General features: G+C 37.6%; 1 protein-coding gene across 3 annotated transcripts in view; it reads right to left on the reverse strand.

Annotated features, from left to right (window-relative positions):
• The window catches only part of LOC126188876 (serine/threonine-protein phosphatase 4 regulatory subunit 3), a 140,885-nt gene that overhangs the window by 43,268 nt on the left and 75,384 nt on the right, over positions 1 to 22,233 (reverse strand). For all 3 annotated transcript variants that reach the window (XM_049930543.1, XM_049930541.1, XM_049930542.1), the window contains exons 6-13: positions 13,999 to 14,142; positions 11,114 to 11,318; positions 10,291 to 10,384; positions 10,001 to 10,181; positions 9,774 to 9,923; positions 9,538 to 9,699; positions 8,251 to 8,443; positions 4,885 to 5,085 (exon numbers count right to left, since the gene is read on the reverse strand). In XM_049930543.1, the coding sequence (XP_049786500.1) occupies positions 4,885 to 5,085; positions 8,251 to 8,443; positions 9,538 to 9,699; positions 9,774 to 9,923; positions 10,001 to 10,181; positions 10,291 to 10,384; positions 11,114 to 11,318; positions 13,999 to 14,142 (1,330 nt within the window). The remainder of the gene's footprint in view (positions 1 to 4,884; positions 5,086 to 8,250; positions 8,444 to 9,537; positions 9,700 to 9,773; positions 9,924 to 10,000; positions 10,182 to 10,290; positions 10,385 to 11,113; positions 11,319 to 13,998; positions 14,143 to 22,233) is intronic.

Consider the following 22,233-nt stretch of genomic DNA (forward strand, 5'->3'; position numbering starts at 1 on the left):
TGAAAGGAGGATATAAGATGAACATCAACAAAAGCAAAACGAGGATAATGGAATATATTCGAATTAAATCGGGTGATGCTGAGGGTATTAGATTAGGAAATGAGGCGCTTAAAGTAGTAAATGAGTTCTGCTATTTGGGGAGCAGAATAACTGATGATGGTCGAAGTAGAGAGGATATACCATGTAACTGGCAATGGCAAGGAAAGCGTTTCTAAAGAAGAGAAATTTGTTAACATCGAGTATAGATTTAAGTGCCAGGAAGTCGTTTCTGAAAGTATTTGCATAGAGTGTATTTGTATGGAAGTGAAACGTGGACAATAAATAGTTTAGACAAGAAGAGAATAGAAGCTTTCGAAATGTGGTGCTACAGAAGAATGCTGAAGATTGGATGGGTAGATCACATAACTAAGGAGGAGATATTGAATAGAATTGAGGAGAAGAGAAATTTGTGGCACAACTAGACTAGAAGGAGGGATCAGTTGGTAGGACATACTCTCGAGGCATCAAGGGATCACCAATTTAGTATTGGAGGGCAGCATGGTGGGTAAAAATCGTAGAGGGGGACCAAGAGATGAATACACTAAACACATTCAGAAGGATGTAGGTTGCAGAAGGTACTGGTAGATGAAGAAGCTTGCACAGAATAGAGTAGCATGGAGAGCTGCATCAAACCAGTCTCTGGACTGAAGACCATGACACAGAAACAACAAATACAGGCAATACTGCACAGGGGACAATGAACAATGTTTAATAATGTGTCACTATAAATAACTGGTTACTGCAGTCTGTGATATCTCATCACTTTATTACTAACTACATTGCAAAGAAATGGGTGCATCTTTGGTCCGCAGCTATGACAGAGTTGAGATGATGTGTGGCTAGGGCCTCCCATTGGGTAGTCTTTTGAGTTGATGCCATTTCGGCGACTTGCGTGTCGATGAGGATGAGATGATGATTAGGACAACACAACACCCAGTCCGTGAACAGAGAAAATGTGCAACCCAGCAGGGAATCAAACCCGGGACCGTTGGCACGACATTCCGTCGCGCTGACCACTCAGCTACCGGGGCGACGTCCGCAGCTACGAAAACCAGTGACTTTTCCATATTTTACAAAGAAAGGAAGAAGGAAGACAAGGTTTAATTTCTGATCGACATTGCATCGAGGCCATTCAGAAACATAGCAAGCTTAGATTATGTCAAGAATGAAGAACGAACTTGACTGTGCTCTTTCAAAGGAACAATCCCAGCATCTGCCTGTAGTGGTTGGTAAGCCTAACTCTGGATGGCTGGATGCAGGTCTGAACTGTCATCATCCCCAATGCGAATCCAGTGTGTTAACTACTGCACCACCTTGTGCAGTTATTTTACAGAACATACTTCCTTGGGAATATGGCAGTCTCCCACAGTTTACTGAAACTAAGGTTTACTGCATCAGTAAACACGACTAGCCTGGAACAAAAGTGATCTCCCAGCAAATGTCTTGAATCTGTTATTTCATCCTGAGTTCTCCATTGTTTAATAACATTATGTTAAGCATAAATATAATGAAATGTTAAGTATTTGTTGTTTTTAGTATAATAATATCAATATGTCAATGACATCTTAGGGCAGTGTTGTACAGACTTTCAACTGCATACCACAAGCCCATCATGTAACTGTAATGGCCGGAAAAATAATAACAATGATGACGACAATAATAATAATAATAATAATAATAAAAACATACGTACACACACACACACACACACACACACACACACACACACACACACACACAATTAGTTGATGACCTTTTTCACAATGTACTTTTAAAGAAACAATATTTACACAGCTGTTTTGATGTTTGGCTTAATTGTTATCACAGACAAATGCAGAACTGACTCTAAATTGTCGTTTGTGTTTCAGTTCCTTTTTTTTTTATTTGTTAATGTTCATTGTGGAGTAAGTTTGTATACATACATAGACTGACTCAAACAGCCTAGCACATTTTAATGTACTGTCTACATACAAACTACAATTATTTTTATCAACAAAAATAATAGAAATTCAACATATTTAATTTGCAGTGTCTCCTCACTTTGCATGTTGAAAAGTCCCAGCTGCACCACTTCTGGTGCATTTTCAGGCAAAATGGTGCCTAAAAAAAATCTAGCAATGGCTTTACTCTGTGAAAATTAGTGAAAAGAGCCTTCATGGCTAATATCAAGTTACCTACTTTTTCACTGTATGTAATCTTAAAGTTGGCTTCTAACTTTTCTGATACTTTCTTGTAATCAGGAAAACTGACATAATTGGCTTATCTCAGGCGGGTTTGAAACAGATTTAATTTGCATTGAAAAGATGTAATAAAGTTGAGTAATCAACAACATATTTTTGCCTTGAAGTTGTGTAATTATTAGTAGTGTCAGACAAAAGTGCTATGTCACGTAACCAACCTGTATTCTTTAATTCAGAGATATTTCTGTTGTTTTCAGTCATGAAAATTTCAATTTCATCATTAAAATTCAGAAAACATTCCAGCTTTCTACCACTACTTAGCCTTCTTATTCCTTTGGGGGGAAAAAAAAATCATATTCGCAAACAACGTTTTCAAGCACAATTTTAAACAGTCGGTATTAAAGATCATGAGATTTTATGAAATTACTTGTTTAACTCACAGCTTTCATAACATCTTAGAAACCTACTATCTTGGGACACACAGTCTACTATTAGATTATATAGAGCAACTATATCAATTTTTCACAGTGCACTCCTACATGTTATTTTAGTAATGATACCAACCCAAATTCCAATGCTCTCCATTATCCATAATACCTGCTAACTTAGTCAGATCTAAATCAATGCTTAAAAAGTGTTCCAAGAGTCCAGTGAACATATCACTAGCCATTTTTTCCCCCTGACAATGAACTTGTCCAGTAAACTCTTCACATACTTCAAACACAAAAGCTATCCCTCGCACAAATACTAACAGCTAGGGTGTAGAGATTGATTCATCAGTTGTGTTGTTGTTGTGGTCTTCAGTCCTGAGACTGGTTTGATGCAGCTCTCCATGCTACTCTATCCTGTGCAAGCTTCTTCATCTCCCAGTACCTACTGCAACCTACATCCTTCTGAATCTGCTTAGTGTATTCATCTCTTGGTCTCCCCCTATGATTTTTACCCTCCACGCTGCCCTCCAATACTAAATTGGTGATCCCTTGATGCCTCAGAACATGTCCTACCAACCGATCCCTTCTTCTGGTCAAGTTGTGCCACAAAATTCTCTTCTCCCCAATCCTATTATTTCATCAGTAGCCAATGAAAATTAAGCAGATTTATTTGAGCATGTTTTAACTGATGCTTTCTATTTGCTGACACTGCAGTAATTCTCCTTTCACAGTCATCTGATTTAACTATATTTTCTCAAATAATTTTAACTCACAGTAGGCAAATTTTTTAGCAGCTGCCTCACATTTTTGACAAAATATCCATCTGTAAATAACCGGTAACTTTTTGTTATAACATATTTTCTAAAACATTTTGGGAAAAAAAAGTCTAGACAACACAAATCATGTTTATCGGTGACTTGTTTCAGTTCAAAGGTGAACCATATTCAGACTACACTCCAAAGTTGATGTGTGGGGACAAATCAAAGGAACAGGAAGTGCGTAAGTCTCCAGACGCTGTCAACTGCTCAGCTGATTGAGCAGTTCATAGTATCTGGACACTTCTGCAGATCCTTGATCCATCTCCAAACATCAAGTCTGGAGTATAGTCTGAATATGGTCTACCTTTGGACTGAAGCTGGTCACCAATAAATGAGACATGTGTGATCTAGACTGTTTTTCTAATTAACAATTTTTGCTATTAGGCAAGGTATTTCAAAACTTATTCCTGTTGCGGTGCCTTGAGTCTTTAACAAGTTCTCTAAACATCACTTGCTGATATGTCAATCCCTGTTACAAGAAAGAAATTTTCTGTTTACGTAGTTGTTCTGGCAATTCAGAAAATGAGGTGGCAGACTCTCATTTTTAACGCCAACACTTTCAGTATTCTGCAAACACTTCCTTCCCCTATCCCAACGTAGCGTGACAATTCGTTCACTCTCTGCACATTGTCTGGAGTGTGTGCAGTACGAGGCCTGCCACTGCGAGGACAATGCCCAATATTGCCATGCCCGCTTTCATCACGTAACCTGCTTGCCCACCGACTAACTGTACTGCGATCGACAGCAGCATCTCCATACACCTTTTTCAACCTCTTGTGGATGTTTCCCACTGTCTCGTTTTTGCAGCACAAGAATTCTATGACTGCACCTTGCTTCTGACGAACGTTGAGTGTAGCAGCCATCTTGAAGACATGCTGTGACGGAATCATTCACGGGAACAGGTTGAACTAAGTTTGAACACAAGCGGGAAGGATGTATCTACACACTGTAAAACTTTCACACATGCAGAATGAAAATGGTATTTTTACAAAAATAGTGTGCATTTCTTTTGGAGTGAACCTCGTAGATCTTCTCCAAAGACTGTGGGGGAGGGGGGCAGTGAACCTGAGCAACAATGCCTATCAAGAGAAAAACAAAAATGTTTCTGTGCAAAAACATTATTATTTCACAAGTTCAAGTACATACACACACACACACACACACACACACACACACAGAATGAATTATGTGGGGTGTGCTGCCGTTAGATCAATGGCGAGCTGCATGCGACTCTTTTGCTATGATCAGTGCACCTGTCTTTTCCTTTTATATCAATATAATAACAATGCAGAAATGTTATTTGGAAATTAACTGCTAAAATTCACAATTAGTTACAAAAATAACAGATTTTTTCATGACAGTTGACAGAAGCAGAAAAATCCCTTATCATACTGAAATTAAAAATAAGTAACTTACAGAGAACAAGAAATGTGTGAGTAGATTTCATAAGAACAAGGATTCTCCTAAGAAGATCCTTGTTAAGAATGCAGTTTTTAATGTGGTATGTATGATGTTCCACACAAAACGAGAGAAGTTCCAGGATAAGACCAAGCAGCTGTACAGTCTGATAATCCTCCTTTGCAGGCCGATCCTCCACTGTGTTCGCAAGGAGAGGTGCTAAAACAAAGTTCAACAACACACATTTGGGTATTTTAAAACACACAGAGCAAATGCTAAGCTTTTGAATGTATAAAACGCAAGCACTCAGAAGCCCTTCCTCTATTTACTTATTCTAAATATCCATAACTAACAATTTTCTGAAGTAGACTATACTTGTATTAAAGCAAGCATTTATTTGACACTAGAGACCATGAATACAATTGCCTGAGGACTCACAGCAAATGTGGCCTGTTGTGATCCTGAAATTACATGAAAACCTTGCCCTCTTATTGAAGCCTACACAAAAAAAAGCAACACTATGTTAATAACATCTGGAAAATATTACTCAATAATATGTGATTCACAGAAAAAAAAGCATTTACTGAAAATAAACAGAAAGTTTTACTCGGTGATACCCCTTCCTTTTTTTCAATAAAAATACCAAAATTTCCTGTGAATTTTTGGTAACAATATCAATACAACAAAATTAATAATATAGATAATAATAAGTAGAAAATAATGAATGATTCAAAAGACAGACACAAGAGAAAATGGGGAGGGAAGAAAAATACAAGGGGCGTTTGAAAAGTCCATGCTAAGTCCGAGAGATGGCACCACCGGCACGTATAAGGTCATGTTTAGTTAGCAGCATCTTTGGAAAGAACGCTCACCAAGTTTCAGCCATATTGGTCTATTTCTTTGTGTTTGGCATTCATGTGAATCAAGGAAGTCGAGTGATTGTCAAAAAATGGATGAAAAAGAATTTTGCATGGTGATTAAACATTACTTTATGAAAGGTAAAAACACCTAAGGAGACTAACTAAAGAGAAGCTTGATAAACATTATGGTGACTCTGTTCTTTCAATTAGAACAGTTTATAAGGAGTTTCAAAATTTTCGGAGTGGCCATATGGGCACAAGTGATGCTGAACATTCTGGATGCCCTGTGGAGGTTATGACTCCAGAAATCATTGATAAAATCCACGACATAGTGATGGATGACAGAAGAGTTAAGGTGCGTGAGATTGCTAGAGCTGTGGGCATCTTGAATGAACAGGTACATAATATCTCGCATAAACATTTGGACATGAGAAAGCTATCTGCAAGATGGGTTCCGCGGTTGCTCACGCTTGACCAAAAACAGAATCATGTGAAGTGTTGCAAGGGTGGATTGCAGCTGTTCAGGAAGAATCCGCAAGACTTTTAAGTGTCATTTCGCCACTGTGGATGAAACATGGATACATTACTATACTCCTGAGACCAAACAACAATCTAAACAATGGGTTACAAAGGGAGAATCTGAACCGATAAAAGGCGAAGACCATTCCTTCGGCCAGAAAGGTTGTGGCACTGTCTTTTGGGATTCACAAGGGATAATCCTCATCGACTATCTGGAAAAGGGTAAAACTATTACAGGTGCATATTATTCATCATTATTGGACCGTTTGAAAACCGAGCTGCAAGAAAAACGCCAGCGATTGGACTGCAAAAAAGTTCTTTTCCGTCATGACAATGCACCAGCACACATCTCAGCAGTTGTGGTCACAAAATTAATGGAAATAGGATTCCAACTCATTTCACATTCCCACCCCCCTATTCTCCAGACTTGTCTCCCTCAGACTACTATTTGTTCCCCAATTTGAGGAAATGGCTGGCGGGACAAAGATTTTATTCAAACGAGGTGGTGATTGCAGCAACTAATAGCTATTTTGCAGACTTGGACAATTCCTATTATTCGGAAGGGATCAACAAATTAGAACAGCCTTGGACGAAGTGTGTAAGTCTAAAAGGAGACTATGTCAAAAAATAAAAAAGGTTTATCCCAAACACGTAAGTAGTTTTTATTTTTGCACGGACTTTTCAAACGCCCCTGGTATGCGTACAGACATTTTTCAAATTACAAACCGTCGATGCCAAATGAGAAAAATGCCAATGTGTGGCGGTAACATTTGCAAAAAGGGCTGGGTCGTGGATTCGTCTGAACACCAAGTTTTTAATGTTCTAAATTGGAATCTGTTACTGGTTACTTGCTTTTATTCACGCGTGTAATATTGCAATATTTTAGAAATATGTTTGACACAGGTGAAACAACTAACAATAGAAAACACAAAATGAAGTTTTATAAACACAGGTGCTAATGGCAAATGGGAAGAAAACCTGTGCTGCACAGAAGAGAATAAACATACTAGGAAATACAATCAAGCAGCGGAACGTAGTTTTAGTGACAGGAAGAGGACTCTGTAGTAGTAAAGTTCTGGGTCCTGCAAGATAAGAAAAAGGAAAAAACAAATGGGTAAAATTATTGGTGCTACTAACCTACGCCAAAGATGTGTCAGTGATGGCAGCAGAGCTAGTACCATTAGTAATATAAGGAGTGATAAAAAAGCTTCCGTGTGAAAGCATCGATTCAGCGTGTATGCAATGTAGTGAAACTTGAATGCGAGTATATTATGGCCATCGTGTGGGCAAGGGATTAGTGTGCCATTGTGCCTTTTCGACAGGCATGCTGTAAATGCGAAAATGTGAACTTGGTGATGTTATTACCAAATGCTTCCAAAATGACCAACATGTTGTTATTCTTTTCTTGGCTGCCAAAGGACACACACCTGTAGACTGTCATCAGAAAATGAAAATGTGTATGGAGCAACATGTTTGTCAAAAAACACCACTCTGGAGTGATGCACAACAAGAGATGCTTCTGTTTCATGATAACAACATATGCCCACACATTGCAAATGTCATAATGCCAATGTTATGCCAACTCAAGAGGGAGACACTCTAGCATCCACCTGATCTCTCCCCATGCGATTATCATGCCTTCAGTCCCTTAAAAAAGGCCTCGAAGAGTCGGTGATTACTGTCGGATCAGGATGTGCAGCAGGGAGTTACGGACTTTTTCATACAGCAGGACACGGTATTTTACAAAATGAGCATCTTCAACTTGGTGTGTTGGTGGGATAATTGCCTTATTGTTCATGGTGATTTTTCCCCGACTGGCATACCAAGTCTGGATTGTAAGGGCTCTGAACAGAAATTTTTTGATTGCACCTTGTAGCAATAGTAGCCGTGGTGGTGGCCGTTGTGGCAGCAGCAGCAGCAACTACTACTACTACTACTACTACTACTACTACTACTACTACTACTACAATAATAATGATAATAATAATAAAGGTTTATCACTTACCAATTAAAACATGGATGCTGTGCTTGTAAAAGTAGTTTAAAAAATCTGTCTTCTCGGACTTATTCAAAGAAGCAAGCATATTTTCTGGATCAAGAAGTATCCTTAGAATTCCCATAAGCTGAACAGCACCCCCAAGTTCAGGGTCAGTATCACAGATCATTTGCTCTATAACGACATTAATTAACATCTGATCCTGCAAGAGGAAACATAATGCAAAACAATGGTAACAGAATCAAGCAAGTAGCAAATGTACTACCATTTAGTCAATCTGAATATAATCACCTACCATTACAAAATCAGTTCAATTAATTTTTTTTGTATTTCACTGATCAATCAAAAAAGTTTTACCAAATTATCTGGAACTAATTACATGTGTAAGATTTATATTAATTCAGAATCTGCTTTCTTATTTTTACTACCACTTATATTACATTGTATACATTAATTTTAGTGACATGTTCTCTTTCCTCACTATATTTACAGTGACATTTGTACATATGGTCATATGAAGTCTCAAGAACCAACTGCAAAAAACACTACCTCTCAAAAAAATTTTCTGGGATCTGTTCTACTTCCGTAAGATACTTTACCGTAAAACAGTTGGAAAATAATGGGAGAAACTTTAACTTCTGTAATGCAATATATTTTGGAACTTTGGTTTTATTTTCTTCTCCTAAAATAAAGACAGTGTTATAAGGATTTTCACCAAATATTCTTCTTACGAATTCATAACAAGAGTAACTGCATTGCAAGACGGAGCATTTTTAACATTTTCCTCAGTGACATCACCACTAGAGAAATTTGTCAACGCAATGTAAGTTATATTTCACTCAGATACTGCTGGAGTGTGAAATAAAGGGTAATCAGAATATTGTTGGTCCATAGCGTGACTATTCACGATAATCATAAGCAGTATTGAATACTGAAAAGTGAAGAATGCACCAACAACAGTACTTCCATAAAAGGCATTATTAAATCTGCCATCAAATAATGATAACAATTCCTGATCTTAACAACCAATATTCAGCATACATATATAACTGGTTGTACATTCTATCAAGTAATGCCCGACTGACATTAGTTCAAGAACAAATAAGTCACATGCTAAGTAAAATATCTATTTTACTTATAATTTATGGTTGACAACAGCACAATATAAAGAATAAAAACCATATTACAGTAAATGAATATCTATTAAGACTCCTCAGAGCAACTATTGGTTTCTACTTAAAACATCTACAGCATAACACATCAAACAACACTCAGCACAGAGCAATTTTCACTTACCTCGTCAGTGTTATTGGTGTGTTGCAGAGTATATTCGCGAACAACGGACGGAGAATATTCGACTATATATGTAAGGATATCTATAGATGCTGTTTTTGTCTGAGGATCATCAGCTCCAAGTGTTATTTCCAAAGCGGGCAGTATTCCCAAGGAGGATAAGGTCTGCAAGACCAAATGAGTTTTATGCAATGAAATAACACTATAAAATATTGTTAGAATAGTTGACTGCCACACACCTTATAAAATGACTCTTTTCCTAATGGCTGCAAATTTTGAGAAAAATTGCAGAATTCTTTGAGAAACAGCACCAGATCTCTACGTTTCAAGTCATCTGTTGACTCATCTGTCAGTAAAGCAAACAGCTCCGTCAGAAACCTTTCATCATCCTGAAAGATTGGCAACAATGAAGACTTTTGCCACGATGCACAAATACCATAGTCTATTTATATTTCATGTAACATACCTGTATAAGCTGCACAATTTCTACTTTATTAAAGAAAATAAAACTTGATAAAGTGGAAAGCATATTATCCTCAAACACTGATGGTGTGGGAAGAACAACATCCTGAATGTACTGGACACGGTACGTTTGATGAATTTTTGCCAGTAGCTCAGGGTTTGTGATTGGTATAACCTCCTTATACCTGACAACACAGAAAAAAATTATATATATCCAGTAAACAATCTCTTCAAAGCAGCGATGACGTGACAATATACACAAACTAAGTACTATCATAAAATTTGTAAAATTACCTAGCCAACTGTTTCAGGTACTGCCGATGACGTTTTGGAGTTGGGGATGCAGGATCGTATTCCAGGCATCCAACCACGTCAAATATTGTATCTTCTGAAATAACAGGAATAACTTTATGTACTTTGGTATTATATTCAAGAAAATTTACAGTACCTTATTCCTTCTAAAATGTAATGATTTTAGTATCTAGCCCATTGAAAAATGCCCACAGGAACTTTCTGATGCACTGCCACATTCTAGCTTCTATTCTAGTATTTTAAATAGGGTGGTGACAATCAACAAAAGTAGTCAGCAATGAAATTTTCAGAGTAATTTTGTATAGCAAGTAACGTGTGGAACCTATAGGAACACGAACACTGGAAAACGCAAATTGCAAAACAATTTTACTTTTGGTATAGCCTCATAACTCATTACAAATTTTATCAAGAGTCCATCAGTCAATCATTCACTGATGGACTGTTGATAAAATTTGTAATGAGCTATGAGGCTATACCAAAAGTAAAATTGTTTTGCAATTTGCATTTTCCAGTGTTTGTGTTCCTATAGGTTCCACATGTTACTTGCTATACAAAATTTCATTGCTAACATTTGACCCACCTCCCTCCACAATCCTGTTTCCTATCCATTAGCTGTAAAACTGTCGTCTAAAAGCCACTTGCTACATATCCCTTCAGCTGTACAAATAAAACAAGGCAAATTAATTTTTAATAAATACAAACAATTGTCAAGCCAACTGAAACTATACTGTGTGTATTGTTCTTAAGTAGATATTTATGACTACTTGTCTTCATAAATGTACCTGTAATTAATAGTAAAACTTACCTGAAAACATGACTTCAAACAATGCATTTTTATTAAGCAAAAATATATTTTTGAATATTTCATATAGGTAATGAAGACCTTCAGTGTTTTCTAGGTCTTCACACATATGGAACAAATTCAACAACTTTCTTATGTAGCCTTCATTTTCAATAGCCACAGCCAATTTCTCCTTCCTCATAGGGGATGTCAGATTACTTCCCATAAGCTGAAAATGAACAAAATAAGTATACACAACTTGGGTTCATCACAGAAACTAAAATGTCAGCAAAATTTTTTTAGTTCAAACTAAAAATAAAGTATGAAACTTTTCACAACGTCCAACATGAGATGTACTTTACACAGTGTCCATCACATGTCAGATGTCAATCATAATTTGATAGCATTTGTACCAAAAATCATTTAATAATTGTTAGTGAATTCTCTGCAACCTAGATGGACATCTCTAGGCTTCAAGCAGACAAACATCCACATGCCTCCAGGTTTCTGTTGTGTGCATTGTCCGTCATATTGCACTTAGGGAGAAAGCTTGGATCATGCAAACATCATTAAGGACTTTACTTTACATTATTTGACACTGACAGTTGCAGAACCTGAAGTTAGGAACTATCAGATCAGCATAACAACACAACCCTTTGTTAGACAATCCCATATAGCCAGAATAATTTCTTCTTTCACTTGACCTAGGAGTTTTATGATTTCTTTTGTGTTTTTTGTCTGCAAATGGGAACAGAAAATTATGACTAATCTATTAAGTTAAAATTGAGAAGACGCATTTACTGCATATGTGCACAATATGAAATTGACAAGTGTTTGCAATACTATGCAGGAAAACCATTTCTGTCATCCCATAAATGTATCTCTTTTATCAAAACAGACCATGTATAGTACTCGTAACAGCAGATTATTTTTGTGCTACTTTCATGCTTCCTATCCCATTTACATTTCGTATCCTGTTTACAGAAATACATTGCAAAATTTTTAATTTGTGTCATTACGACTTCAAACACAGATGGTACACAATGCATCTGTTCTGATGCCAAATATGCAAAACTGATTTTACTTTTTACTGAGAAGTAACTGCCCTTGTACATGTTGACATCAGCTTCTACTTAAGGAGTACTTGCAAAGTTCATTCGTAATTTTCACCATCATTAGCAGTAACAAATTAAACGTCAACTCCCTTCAAAAGGTGTTTGCATTGTTTGGGACACTGAATTTTACAAATTATATGTGCTTACAGAGTTTACTAATATAGTACCTGATTTATAGTTTTCTACTACATCTTCTGGTATTCTTTTGCACTATGAAATTAGAATGAATAAGGAAAATGAAAGTGAAAATTAGGCAGAGTCAACTTTCTGGTCAACTACAAACTAGTTTTGAAGTGGTTCAGCTAACTGTCACCACTGATGCACTACTTTTCAAATAGTTCAATTTGTTCCTCTAAAAATCTGGACTGCCCAATGTGTTATATCTATGTGAGCACAGAACTAGGAAGTATTTTCTTTTGCATCATAGTGACACTGCTTCCTGTCTTACAAGAGGGTGGCCATTAAACTAGAGAATATTCGGCCAGGTCACAAAAATTTTAGTTTGACCGAAAGTTGAGGTAGAAACCACAGCTTTCTGCTGTTGCCATTTAGACAAAGATATTACATGACAATAATTTAATGAAAAGCTGGTATACATGCATACACCCACAATACATCTATTTCTTTCAAAATGAAGAAGCCTAAACCAGTTAGCAATTGAAAGATATAAAATAATGAGTAGAAATTTCTCTGCACAGCTACTTATGCTATTATACAGGCATAAATTATTTTAACAAGTTCTCTTTCCTTTGTCCAGTGAAAGACTAAAATGTAACAGCATATTTCATTTTCAGCTCATTCAGAACATAATCTTAACACAGTTTGAAAAAAGATACTCTGGTGTTGAGAATTCTTGTGATGGCCTTTCTCTTCATCTCTTACCAATCATTTCTTTTTGACACCATACTCATATTTCATCATTTGTGTGTGTGTGTGTGTGTGTGTGTGTGTGTGTGTGTGTGTGTCCTCATACTCATTTTATCTTGTCTTGATATTTGAGGCAACATTATAAAAAGAACAGTTGCTACTCATTGCATAGCAGAGATGCTAACTCGCAGACAGGCACTACAAAAGGATGTCAGAAAGTTGTGTCCATCTGTGACTCAGCACCTCCAAACTATATGGTGAAAAACAGCTATCCTTTTCATAATACTGTTACATTTCATCCTGAATTTTCCATTGCTTGATATTTGAGGATTAGAGAAATAAAAGATAATGGTTTTGAAACTAGATTCCAAATTCCAAAATATGTCCTGAACAGATGTGGACTCCAAACATAATTCAGTGGTCATAAATGCAGATTAAATTGATGAAATTTCAGAAAAATAGGAAATTAGTGGAACCTGCTTTAAAATAAAATAAAATTACAAAGTTGTCAGTAGTTTCAAATGAAGCATAGAAACTACTGACTGAAATAGAGGAAAGGAATATAACATACAATGAATGGATGCCCTTCAGTGATGATATGGTGAAGGCAGCAGAACAACAACTAGGCAAAGAGACAAGGGCAAGACACATTGGTAGGGGACACACGAGATATGAACTGGCAACAGGAATAAATATAAAAATGCAGCTAATGGAGCTTCTTGTACCAATTATTATTATTATTATTATTATTATTATTATTATTACCATTACTATTGTTATTATTAGTACTATTATTTTTTCTATTTATCTGGCAACTGCTTTGTGCCTCTTTGGTGAGCAACATTATAGAATCACATAGATATTTATCTTCAGTACCTGATTTTCCACTGATTTATATAATACAACAACAGACAGACTGCCCATTACCTCATTAATTTCTTCTAAGCGACTTAATTCACAAGGAGGCAGCTCTATTGGAGGTGCTGAATCTGACATATCATCGAAACGTTCATCTTCGGATTCCTCAACAATGTCCTGAGTAATGTCAACTGATGGATCTTTTCCCTGAACCTGTAACAGGTAAACAGATATTCAGAAACTTTACATTTATGAGCCACAACTGTTACATAGTGTATGAAAGAAATAATAAAATAACCACCACAGCTGCTACTGGAATTTTTCTTTGTTTGAGGCTGTAGGATCATTTCTTCCTCTGGCTTATGTGGAATTAGCAAAACCAATTAATGAGTTTGATAATAAAAACATGGTCTATACTATGTGATACAATACCATACTTATTCCCTATAGAATTTGCTGATGGGCACATAACATGATAAACCAAGGTCACAAATTAAGAACTACTTCAGAGGTAGTATTGGTGGTTACTGTGTGTGTGTTACACACTGAAATATGAAACATGTAACATAAAGGTATTATTAAAAATTTTGTTGTATATCTGAAACCATCTGACATAATTGTTTTCGTTTTATGTGTGCTTAAGGTAATAATAACTATAAAATTACTATCTCACTAATTGTGCTGTACAATAACCAGTTTCCAATAGCAAAGGAGATTCTACCATTGTTACACAGAGGTATCAATTTCTGCAAATGAAATGGGATGCAGTTCAAAACACGTCTGATGCTGTCTCCTACATGACAATCACACCGTAGTACCAGAAATGGCAGTCTTATAAGGAAATTGGATACTCTCTGCATGAAGTACACACCTACTGTTACTAGATACAAAACAGAATAATTATGAATCAGCTTGGCAATAGTCACTGTTCCGGTGAAGAAAAGAAAAGATTATTATAAGAGATGGAGGGGGGGAGGGAGCAGAAAGGAAGTGGCAAAACAAATGAAGAAAAGAGTATTGAGCTGACTGCGGAAGAGGAGGGGTAGATAGATGGAGAACAACTTATTCTTTTTGCTACTTGTAAATTCTTCTAGTAAAGCTCTATCTTCCACAAACATTACGTTATCAGTTACAGAATGATATCTTTAGAACCACTGGTTCATTATTTCTAAATCCTTAGTTTAGAATCCTTTACAATTTGTGTAATTTTTAGCCTAAATGTCCGAGACACTGGATACACATGTCTCGCAGTAAAGGACATGTAACTTTAAGCAAACTGTACTAAGCAGCTGAGGACACTATTACACGGCAGTCAATGAACATGTGATTACTGTAGATCTGAATACATTATTTTCATGCATCCTTGGCACCAAAATGAAATCCTCAAGTTAACAAGATGTATCCTGTCAGATTGACATTGAACAGCAGCCTTTGGCCTCTATCTAGCATCTTGCACAATTACCAAACTTGAAGACAATAACTGCAGAAAGGGAAGAGGATACAGATGAATATGAATAGAGAGATATGATACTGCGACAATAATTAGACAATGCACTAAAAGTAGTAATTTGAAACAAGGCTGCTGGTGCAAATAACATTCCCTCAGAATTATTAAGGTCCATGAGAGGGTGCTAATAGGAATTATCAATTTGCTAATGGAGGGAAATTTGTGGGGTAAAAATTGTGGAAGCAGACAAAGTCTTGAGTACAACATTCAAATGCATGTGTGAGGGTGTACTGAAATGTAATGCCTCAGAATTTATGTGAAAACTCTTAATGCTTTTTAAATAAAACAAATGTTATTAGCATTCTACACCTTATTCTTTATGTCTACATATTTATTCCTCAATAGTGTTAGCCTGACAATGAAAACATTTCTTCCATTGAGAAGCCAGTTTGTTTTTATCATTATTGTAGGATGTTTGATATTGTTGACAGAGCCCTCTGCTTGCATCACTTCATTACTATTTAAGTGAAGTCCTTGAAGGTGCCTTTAAGTTTTCAAAACAAATGAAAATTGGATGGGCACAAGTTGGGACTGTATGGAGATGATTGATGACAGTAAACCTAAGGCATTCAACGGTGTAAGGTCTGGTATTGTCATGCTGCAGAGGAATGTGCTCCATGTGTGGATGAACTCTTGAAATTCCAAACTCAATTGCAGCACACTGTTTCTCATGCATCAGCAATTATATTACACACCAACATGTTACAGGCTAAAATTCGGAGCCCTCAAAGGGCTGCAAATAAGTAGACATGAAGAATAAAGACGCAGCATGTTAACAATGTTTGTTTTTGAAAATGTCTTAAGAGTTTTCACACAAAAAATTCAGAGGCATTACTTTTCAGCACACCCTCACAGGTTGCAGTGATTGTGCAGAGACGAAGAGGCCGGCACAGGACAGAGTAGAGTGGGCAGCTGCATCAAACCAGTCTTCGGATGACAATAACAACAAAACATCAACAATATGGTATTCACGAAATAGTTTACTGGCATCAAAACAGAAGAAGGGGAAAGAGACATAATCACATCATTGGTTAGGAATACAATTGTGCACCACTAGTTACAAATCTATCACAAATATTGTCACTGAAGTTATCCAGGGTGTATAAGTGGAAACACACACACACACACACACACACACACACACACACTATACATTGGATTTCCCAGTTAAAAATACAGTTTCCCAGGTGAAAGTACACTCCATTCTTATCAATCCTTTGAAAGGTAAAGGTTTCACACACTGGTGCAGAACATCCCGGCACTTTAGGAAATTAAACCCAGCAAAAAACGTGTTTTGGAATGATCTTTGAAGCGCAGCAACACGTACACTGCATTATTTTCATATAATTGAAGTATAAATATGAAAACAACCAAATAAAACAACATAACTTCTGCAGCAGAGAAATCGAGACTGCAATGCACTTTTGTCAGCCGATAACATCTCATGTTACAGAATCTTGCCAGCCAATGACAGCAGATACTCAGAGCATAGGATACGTGTTGTAATCACCAATGGCATGAACACACAAATAAGAAAACTGATAGTTTAAATTAATACTGTGTCGTTATAATTAAACTTTCCCTGTTTAACACATTATGACACAGAAACTAATCACTATACGAGTACCAAACTTAGCAGCATTAATATCTAGAGTAGGGGGTACATGATTTCCATGTGTCACAATGCCACCGCCCAGTTCCAACTATGGCCACCAGGTGTCATAATCAGTCACTGTGATTCATAGTCACACACACCTGACCAGTCGCAGTGCACTTGTTGACATGTCAACATGAACTTGGACGAAAGCAGCAGGGCATTATTGGTGAAGCTCTATTATCAAAATTATGATAATGTTACAGCTGCACTTCCGAGAATATCGCTGGCTGTGGGGAGTATGATGAAGTAGTTCGAATCAACTGGAGAACTGGACATCGCTCCGGGAAGAGGCTGACGACCGATTGCACCACAGGTGGTTGATGAAATTGCTGTTGCTATGGCAGACAATGCTGCACAAAATTCCCGGTCTTCAGGCAGTGTGTGTACTGTGTCATGAAAGTTGAACAATCCCAAGGTCCATTGTACGGAAGGTGCTTTGAACCATTCTCAAATGGTATCCGTACAAGAACCATGCTGTACAGCAGCTTACACCACAGGACACAAAACAACGTGTTGACTTCACTCTCCACTTTCTCGCAAGGATTGAAGTTGACGAGGGCTGGTTCTGGACTATCCTATAGACAGACGAAGTTCATTGTTCTCTGATGGGTGAGGTCAACACACAGAATTGCTAAGTGTGGGGATCTTCACCTCCAGTCAATCTGCATAAAGTTCCTTTGTATGGTGAATGTGTCACCATATGGTGTGGCTTCGTGGCTACGTTCATCATTGGCCCTTAGACAAGTTGGCGCTTAAGGGCCAAAGCAGTGTGACTGACCGTTACTGTGATACGCTTCGTCAGCATGTCATACCCGCCCTACATGAGAGACACGCACTAAACTCAATGGCTTTCATGCAAGATGGGGCCCCATGAAGTTCACCTGCTCCTCTGAAACACATTTGGAAATGATCTAATTATCAGCCGACTGTTTCTAAGTGCTTGGCCAGCTCAATCACCTCATCTTAATACATGTGATTTCTAGTTGTGGGGCTACCTAAAGGAAAGGGTTTACCAGGGGAACGAACATTCACACATGTGCTAATATGGTGGACAGCATATCAAGAGAGGTAGCCAGCACACCTACGGGCATGCTTTGTTCTGCTGTGCAGAATGCAATCCTGCGCTTTCAGACTCTTCTGGGCACTGATGGGCACCATATTAAGCCCCTTTTGTTGCAGTAATGGTACATGTATGTAATGGTTATGCACATTATGCACATTAAAAGTGTTTCAATTGAATTGATTCTGCATTATTTATCTTCCCTATGTCCTTGATATTAATACTACCAAGTTTGGTACTCGTACACCAATTAGTTTTCGTGTTATAAAGTGTTAAATAGAGAAAGTTTAATTATAACCATCAGGTACACAAGCAGTACAGCTACAAGAAAAACTAAGCTTTCACAAATAACACTGGTCTTTTTTAGCATGTGTTTACCCTTTAAGATATATCAAACACAAATTTGCCAGTCAAATTTTAAATAATGGCATAAATGGCTGGTACTATGGGTTTGAAATTTTTCTATGCAGCTGGTTCTCTAAGAGTTAAGTGTTGAATGAAAGTCAAAAACTATACGATTTAAAAAATTCATTGCACATCATCATATGTAACACAATTCATCTTGTGTAAATGATAATTTACTTCGAAAGTAGAATTTCTATTTGTAATAATTTCCTGTGACCTGTTAAGGACCCCATACAGAAGCAACGGATCACAGCATTCCACTGAATGCAATACTGCCCATAATTGTTCGCTTGTCTTGACACCCCACAAGCGAAAGATTTGTCAAGCAATTTCAAACAGTATTGTGAACTTCACTGTGTCAAGAAGTTCTGCTATACAAGTTTTCACAGCAGTTGTGGCCGATTTCCGCATCCCCAAAAATACTTGCAAAACATAAAATTTACAATAAATGAGAATTATAATTTATTAAACTTGTTATGCAACACTTTTCTTGGGAACTGTAAGTTACTTTACAAAATATATTAAATTTTTCACAGACACCAAATTGGTCGTGCGCATCTTTCTAGTGTGACAATACAATTTGTTATACGTTTATAAGTCCTCAGTTACTTTTAATTCATTAGTCTTATAATTTAACTGCAAGTATTTCCACAATTTACTTGATATGTCTGTAGAGATGTTGTCAACAGCAGCTCTACTGATTACTGTAACCCTTGTTATAAATTGTACGAAGGTGAGTTAGTTTACATTAAATGGCAAGGGATATGAGTATAACTGTGTAATAAATTTGCTCTGAACATTTAAATTTAAATGTTCTCTTAACATTACTGTAGGTACATATGTCATTCTGTTTAGAAGTAAAACTTCAAGCAATGTGTATAATTGTGCAGGGAGGAGACCCCCCCAAGAGGGATCATTGCCAACAAAATTTTATTAAATAAATTTTCCATGCATAATGTTTGGCCGTAGCCGGCTTGGGCATACTGTGGTGGAAGGTGCTGGCCGGAAGACCATGGTCGGCACATTCCTGCCACGTGCTCCTCGGTCAGACTCAAGTCCCACGGGTTGGTTGCGCTGATGGGGGTACGCTACTAGCAAGGTGCGTTGGCGGAATCAATCCTCCAATCAGAGACTAATCGTGTGATCACGTGGGAACGCGGCCGGGAGCGGCGAGGGCAGCTTGGAAACAGCTCCGCGCCCTCTTAGCTTCACACCTCGGCCCCGAGTAGTCGCTCCTCTAGCCTCTGCCTCTCTGATGAGCAGACGGCAATCCCTCTTGGGGCTGCTCAGCCCTACGTAGGCACCAATGTATCATCATTACAGGAATAAATTAGGTCCATTCCACTTCATTACTTTTCATTTTACAACACCCTCTGCTCCTGACCTCTATCCTGACGAACATAATTATTTCATAAATAACACAAAATTATGAGAGGGTGTTCACAGTATCATGACCATGAATTTCTTATCAATTCTATTTCTATAGCACAAGCTTAAAAATGCTAATCACTGCAGAACTGGAGGGTTTATTTTGACTACTTCTTAATGTAAATGGCAACTCCGGGATCTACTTCACTTTCAAGGGTATATCATGGTCCCAGGATAACATTAAATTCTAATGTACATCTCTTACTCAACATGGAAAAAGCAAAATGAAACAAAACTGCACAATCAAGCTTAACATATAGATAACTAGGCTGCTGCCGTATTGACACACATCTCTGCTAAATCAGCCAGGCAGCCATATTACATGCACAAATTGCATGAGATCCATTAGACTGCCTGGGATTTCCATGCGACCAGTGATCAGTGACTGATAGCTGCAATTTGCCCACACACGCACGATCTACGAAGCGATCGGTCGCCCATGCGACAGATCGCTGTGATCTGTCGCTTGTGTTGGGGGTTGTTTTAGAAATGTAATACAACACACTTATCATAGGCAGTTTACTATTACGAGATATTGCATGGTCTTTGTTCTAAAGCCTTTGAAACATTTTGCTGTTGGCATATGCTTGTGTGTGCGCTGTGTTTTGTTGTTATAAATGACATATTTTCTTTGCAAATTTAAATTTTAATTTGGTGTTATTCTCATTTATGTTTTATTTCTGCAGCAGAGGGCTAAGGTAAAATTCTTTGTTAGAGTATCAGTTCTTGCTGGTCAAAATTACAAAAAATTAACTGAAAACTAAAACAAGGAATATTCCCACAATTTTAAAAAATTCCTGGGTTTTTCCCAGACAAAAAAATTCCCGGGTTTTTCTTGGTTATCCTGGGATGTGTACACCCTGTTATATATCCAATCCCAATTTGTAAATTGCATGAAAAACTCTGTTCTATGAACAAAATAAGTACCACAAAGACTTTAGTGATAGTTACACCACTGAAATCAAATTTCACCTATCAGAATTTCATGCAGAACTTTTCTTTGAACATGGACACCACCATCATTAACAGTAACAACAACAACAACAACAACAACAACAACCAAATTACTTTTTTACGCAGACAATCTGAGACATCATTGTAACTGAAGTAAGTTCTATGAGATCCTTGTCCGGAGAGCTATGCAGGAAGTAGCATAGCTACCAGCAGCGTCACCCATGCCGGACAGGTCAAAGGGGAGGAGCTAGACAAAGTGCGTCCCGCATCAACCAAACAAAAACCTGCCTCCTATCCTTTTCCTATCCTTAGCCCATCCTTTTTCTTTTCCTTTCCATTTCCACCACTTAACTGATGCTGGCAGTTAAACCATGTATAGGGGTGTGGAGGAAATGCCAAGCCCATATGCCGAACATCTGGTAAATCGTCAGTGCCTGGGCAATAAGGTGGCAGCACAATCAAGGCAATCAGAAGCAGTGGGCCAATCACCTGCCATTTTTAAATAACCTGATTATTGAAACTGAAATAAGAATACAATACCAGATGGATAAACTGATGACGACCTTTGGCATGAAAATGAAAATTGGCTTTTGTAATATATGAACCTTGAGGGAGAGTAATAAGCTGAAACAAGTGACCAGGGAAATAAATAACTATAAGCTTTATATCCTGGGACTGAGTGAAGTGAGGTGGCCAGATTTTGGTGAAATGCAGACCTCAGATGGAATTACGTTTTTATACTCAGGATGTGAAAATGAAAAGGAACACCAGGATGGAGTTGGGCTATTGCTGACCAAGGCAGCAAAGAAGAGCCTTCTAGAATGGAGACCTGTGTCCAGTAGGATCATGACTGCCAGATTTAAGATGAAGGTCCGAAATGTGGCGCTCATCCAATACTATGTTTCCACAGACATCAGAGATTGAGAAAAAGGAGTAGTTCTATTACCTATTATGAGAGACTGTGTAAGGAAATTGAGCAAGGAAGATAAACTCACTGTAATGGGAGAAATAACTGCCACGGTGGGAGACAACAATGATGGGCTGGAACAGATAATGGAGGTACATGGCTTGGGTGAAATGAATGATAATGGGGAAAGATTTAGTGACTTCTGTGCATGACCTTGTAATAGGAGGGACCTTGCTTCCTCACTGGAGATGCCATAAGATAACATGGGTATCCCCAGATCATATTACAGAAAATCAAATCGATCACATCACAGTATCCAGCAAGTTTAAGAGGAGCCTGGAAGATGTGCAGAATACAAGAGGAACAGACGCAAGTAGTGACCACCA

This window comes from Schistocerca cancellata, chromosome 5 (genome assembly GCF_023864275.1).
Source record: "Schistocerca cancellata isolate TAMUIC-IGC-003103 chromosome 5, iqSchCanc2.1, whole genome shotgun sequence".
Classification (NCBI taxonomy): domain Eukaryota; kingdom Metazoa; phylum Arthropoda; class Insecta; order Orthoptera; family Acrididae; genus Schistocerca; species Schistocerca cancellata.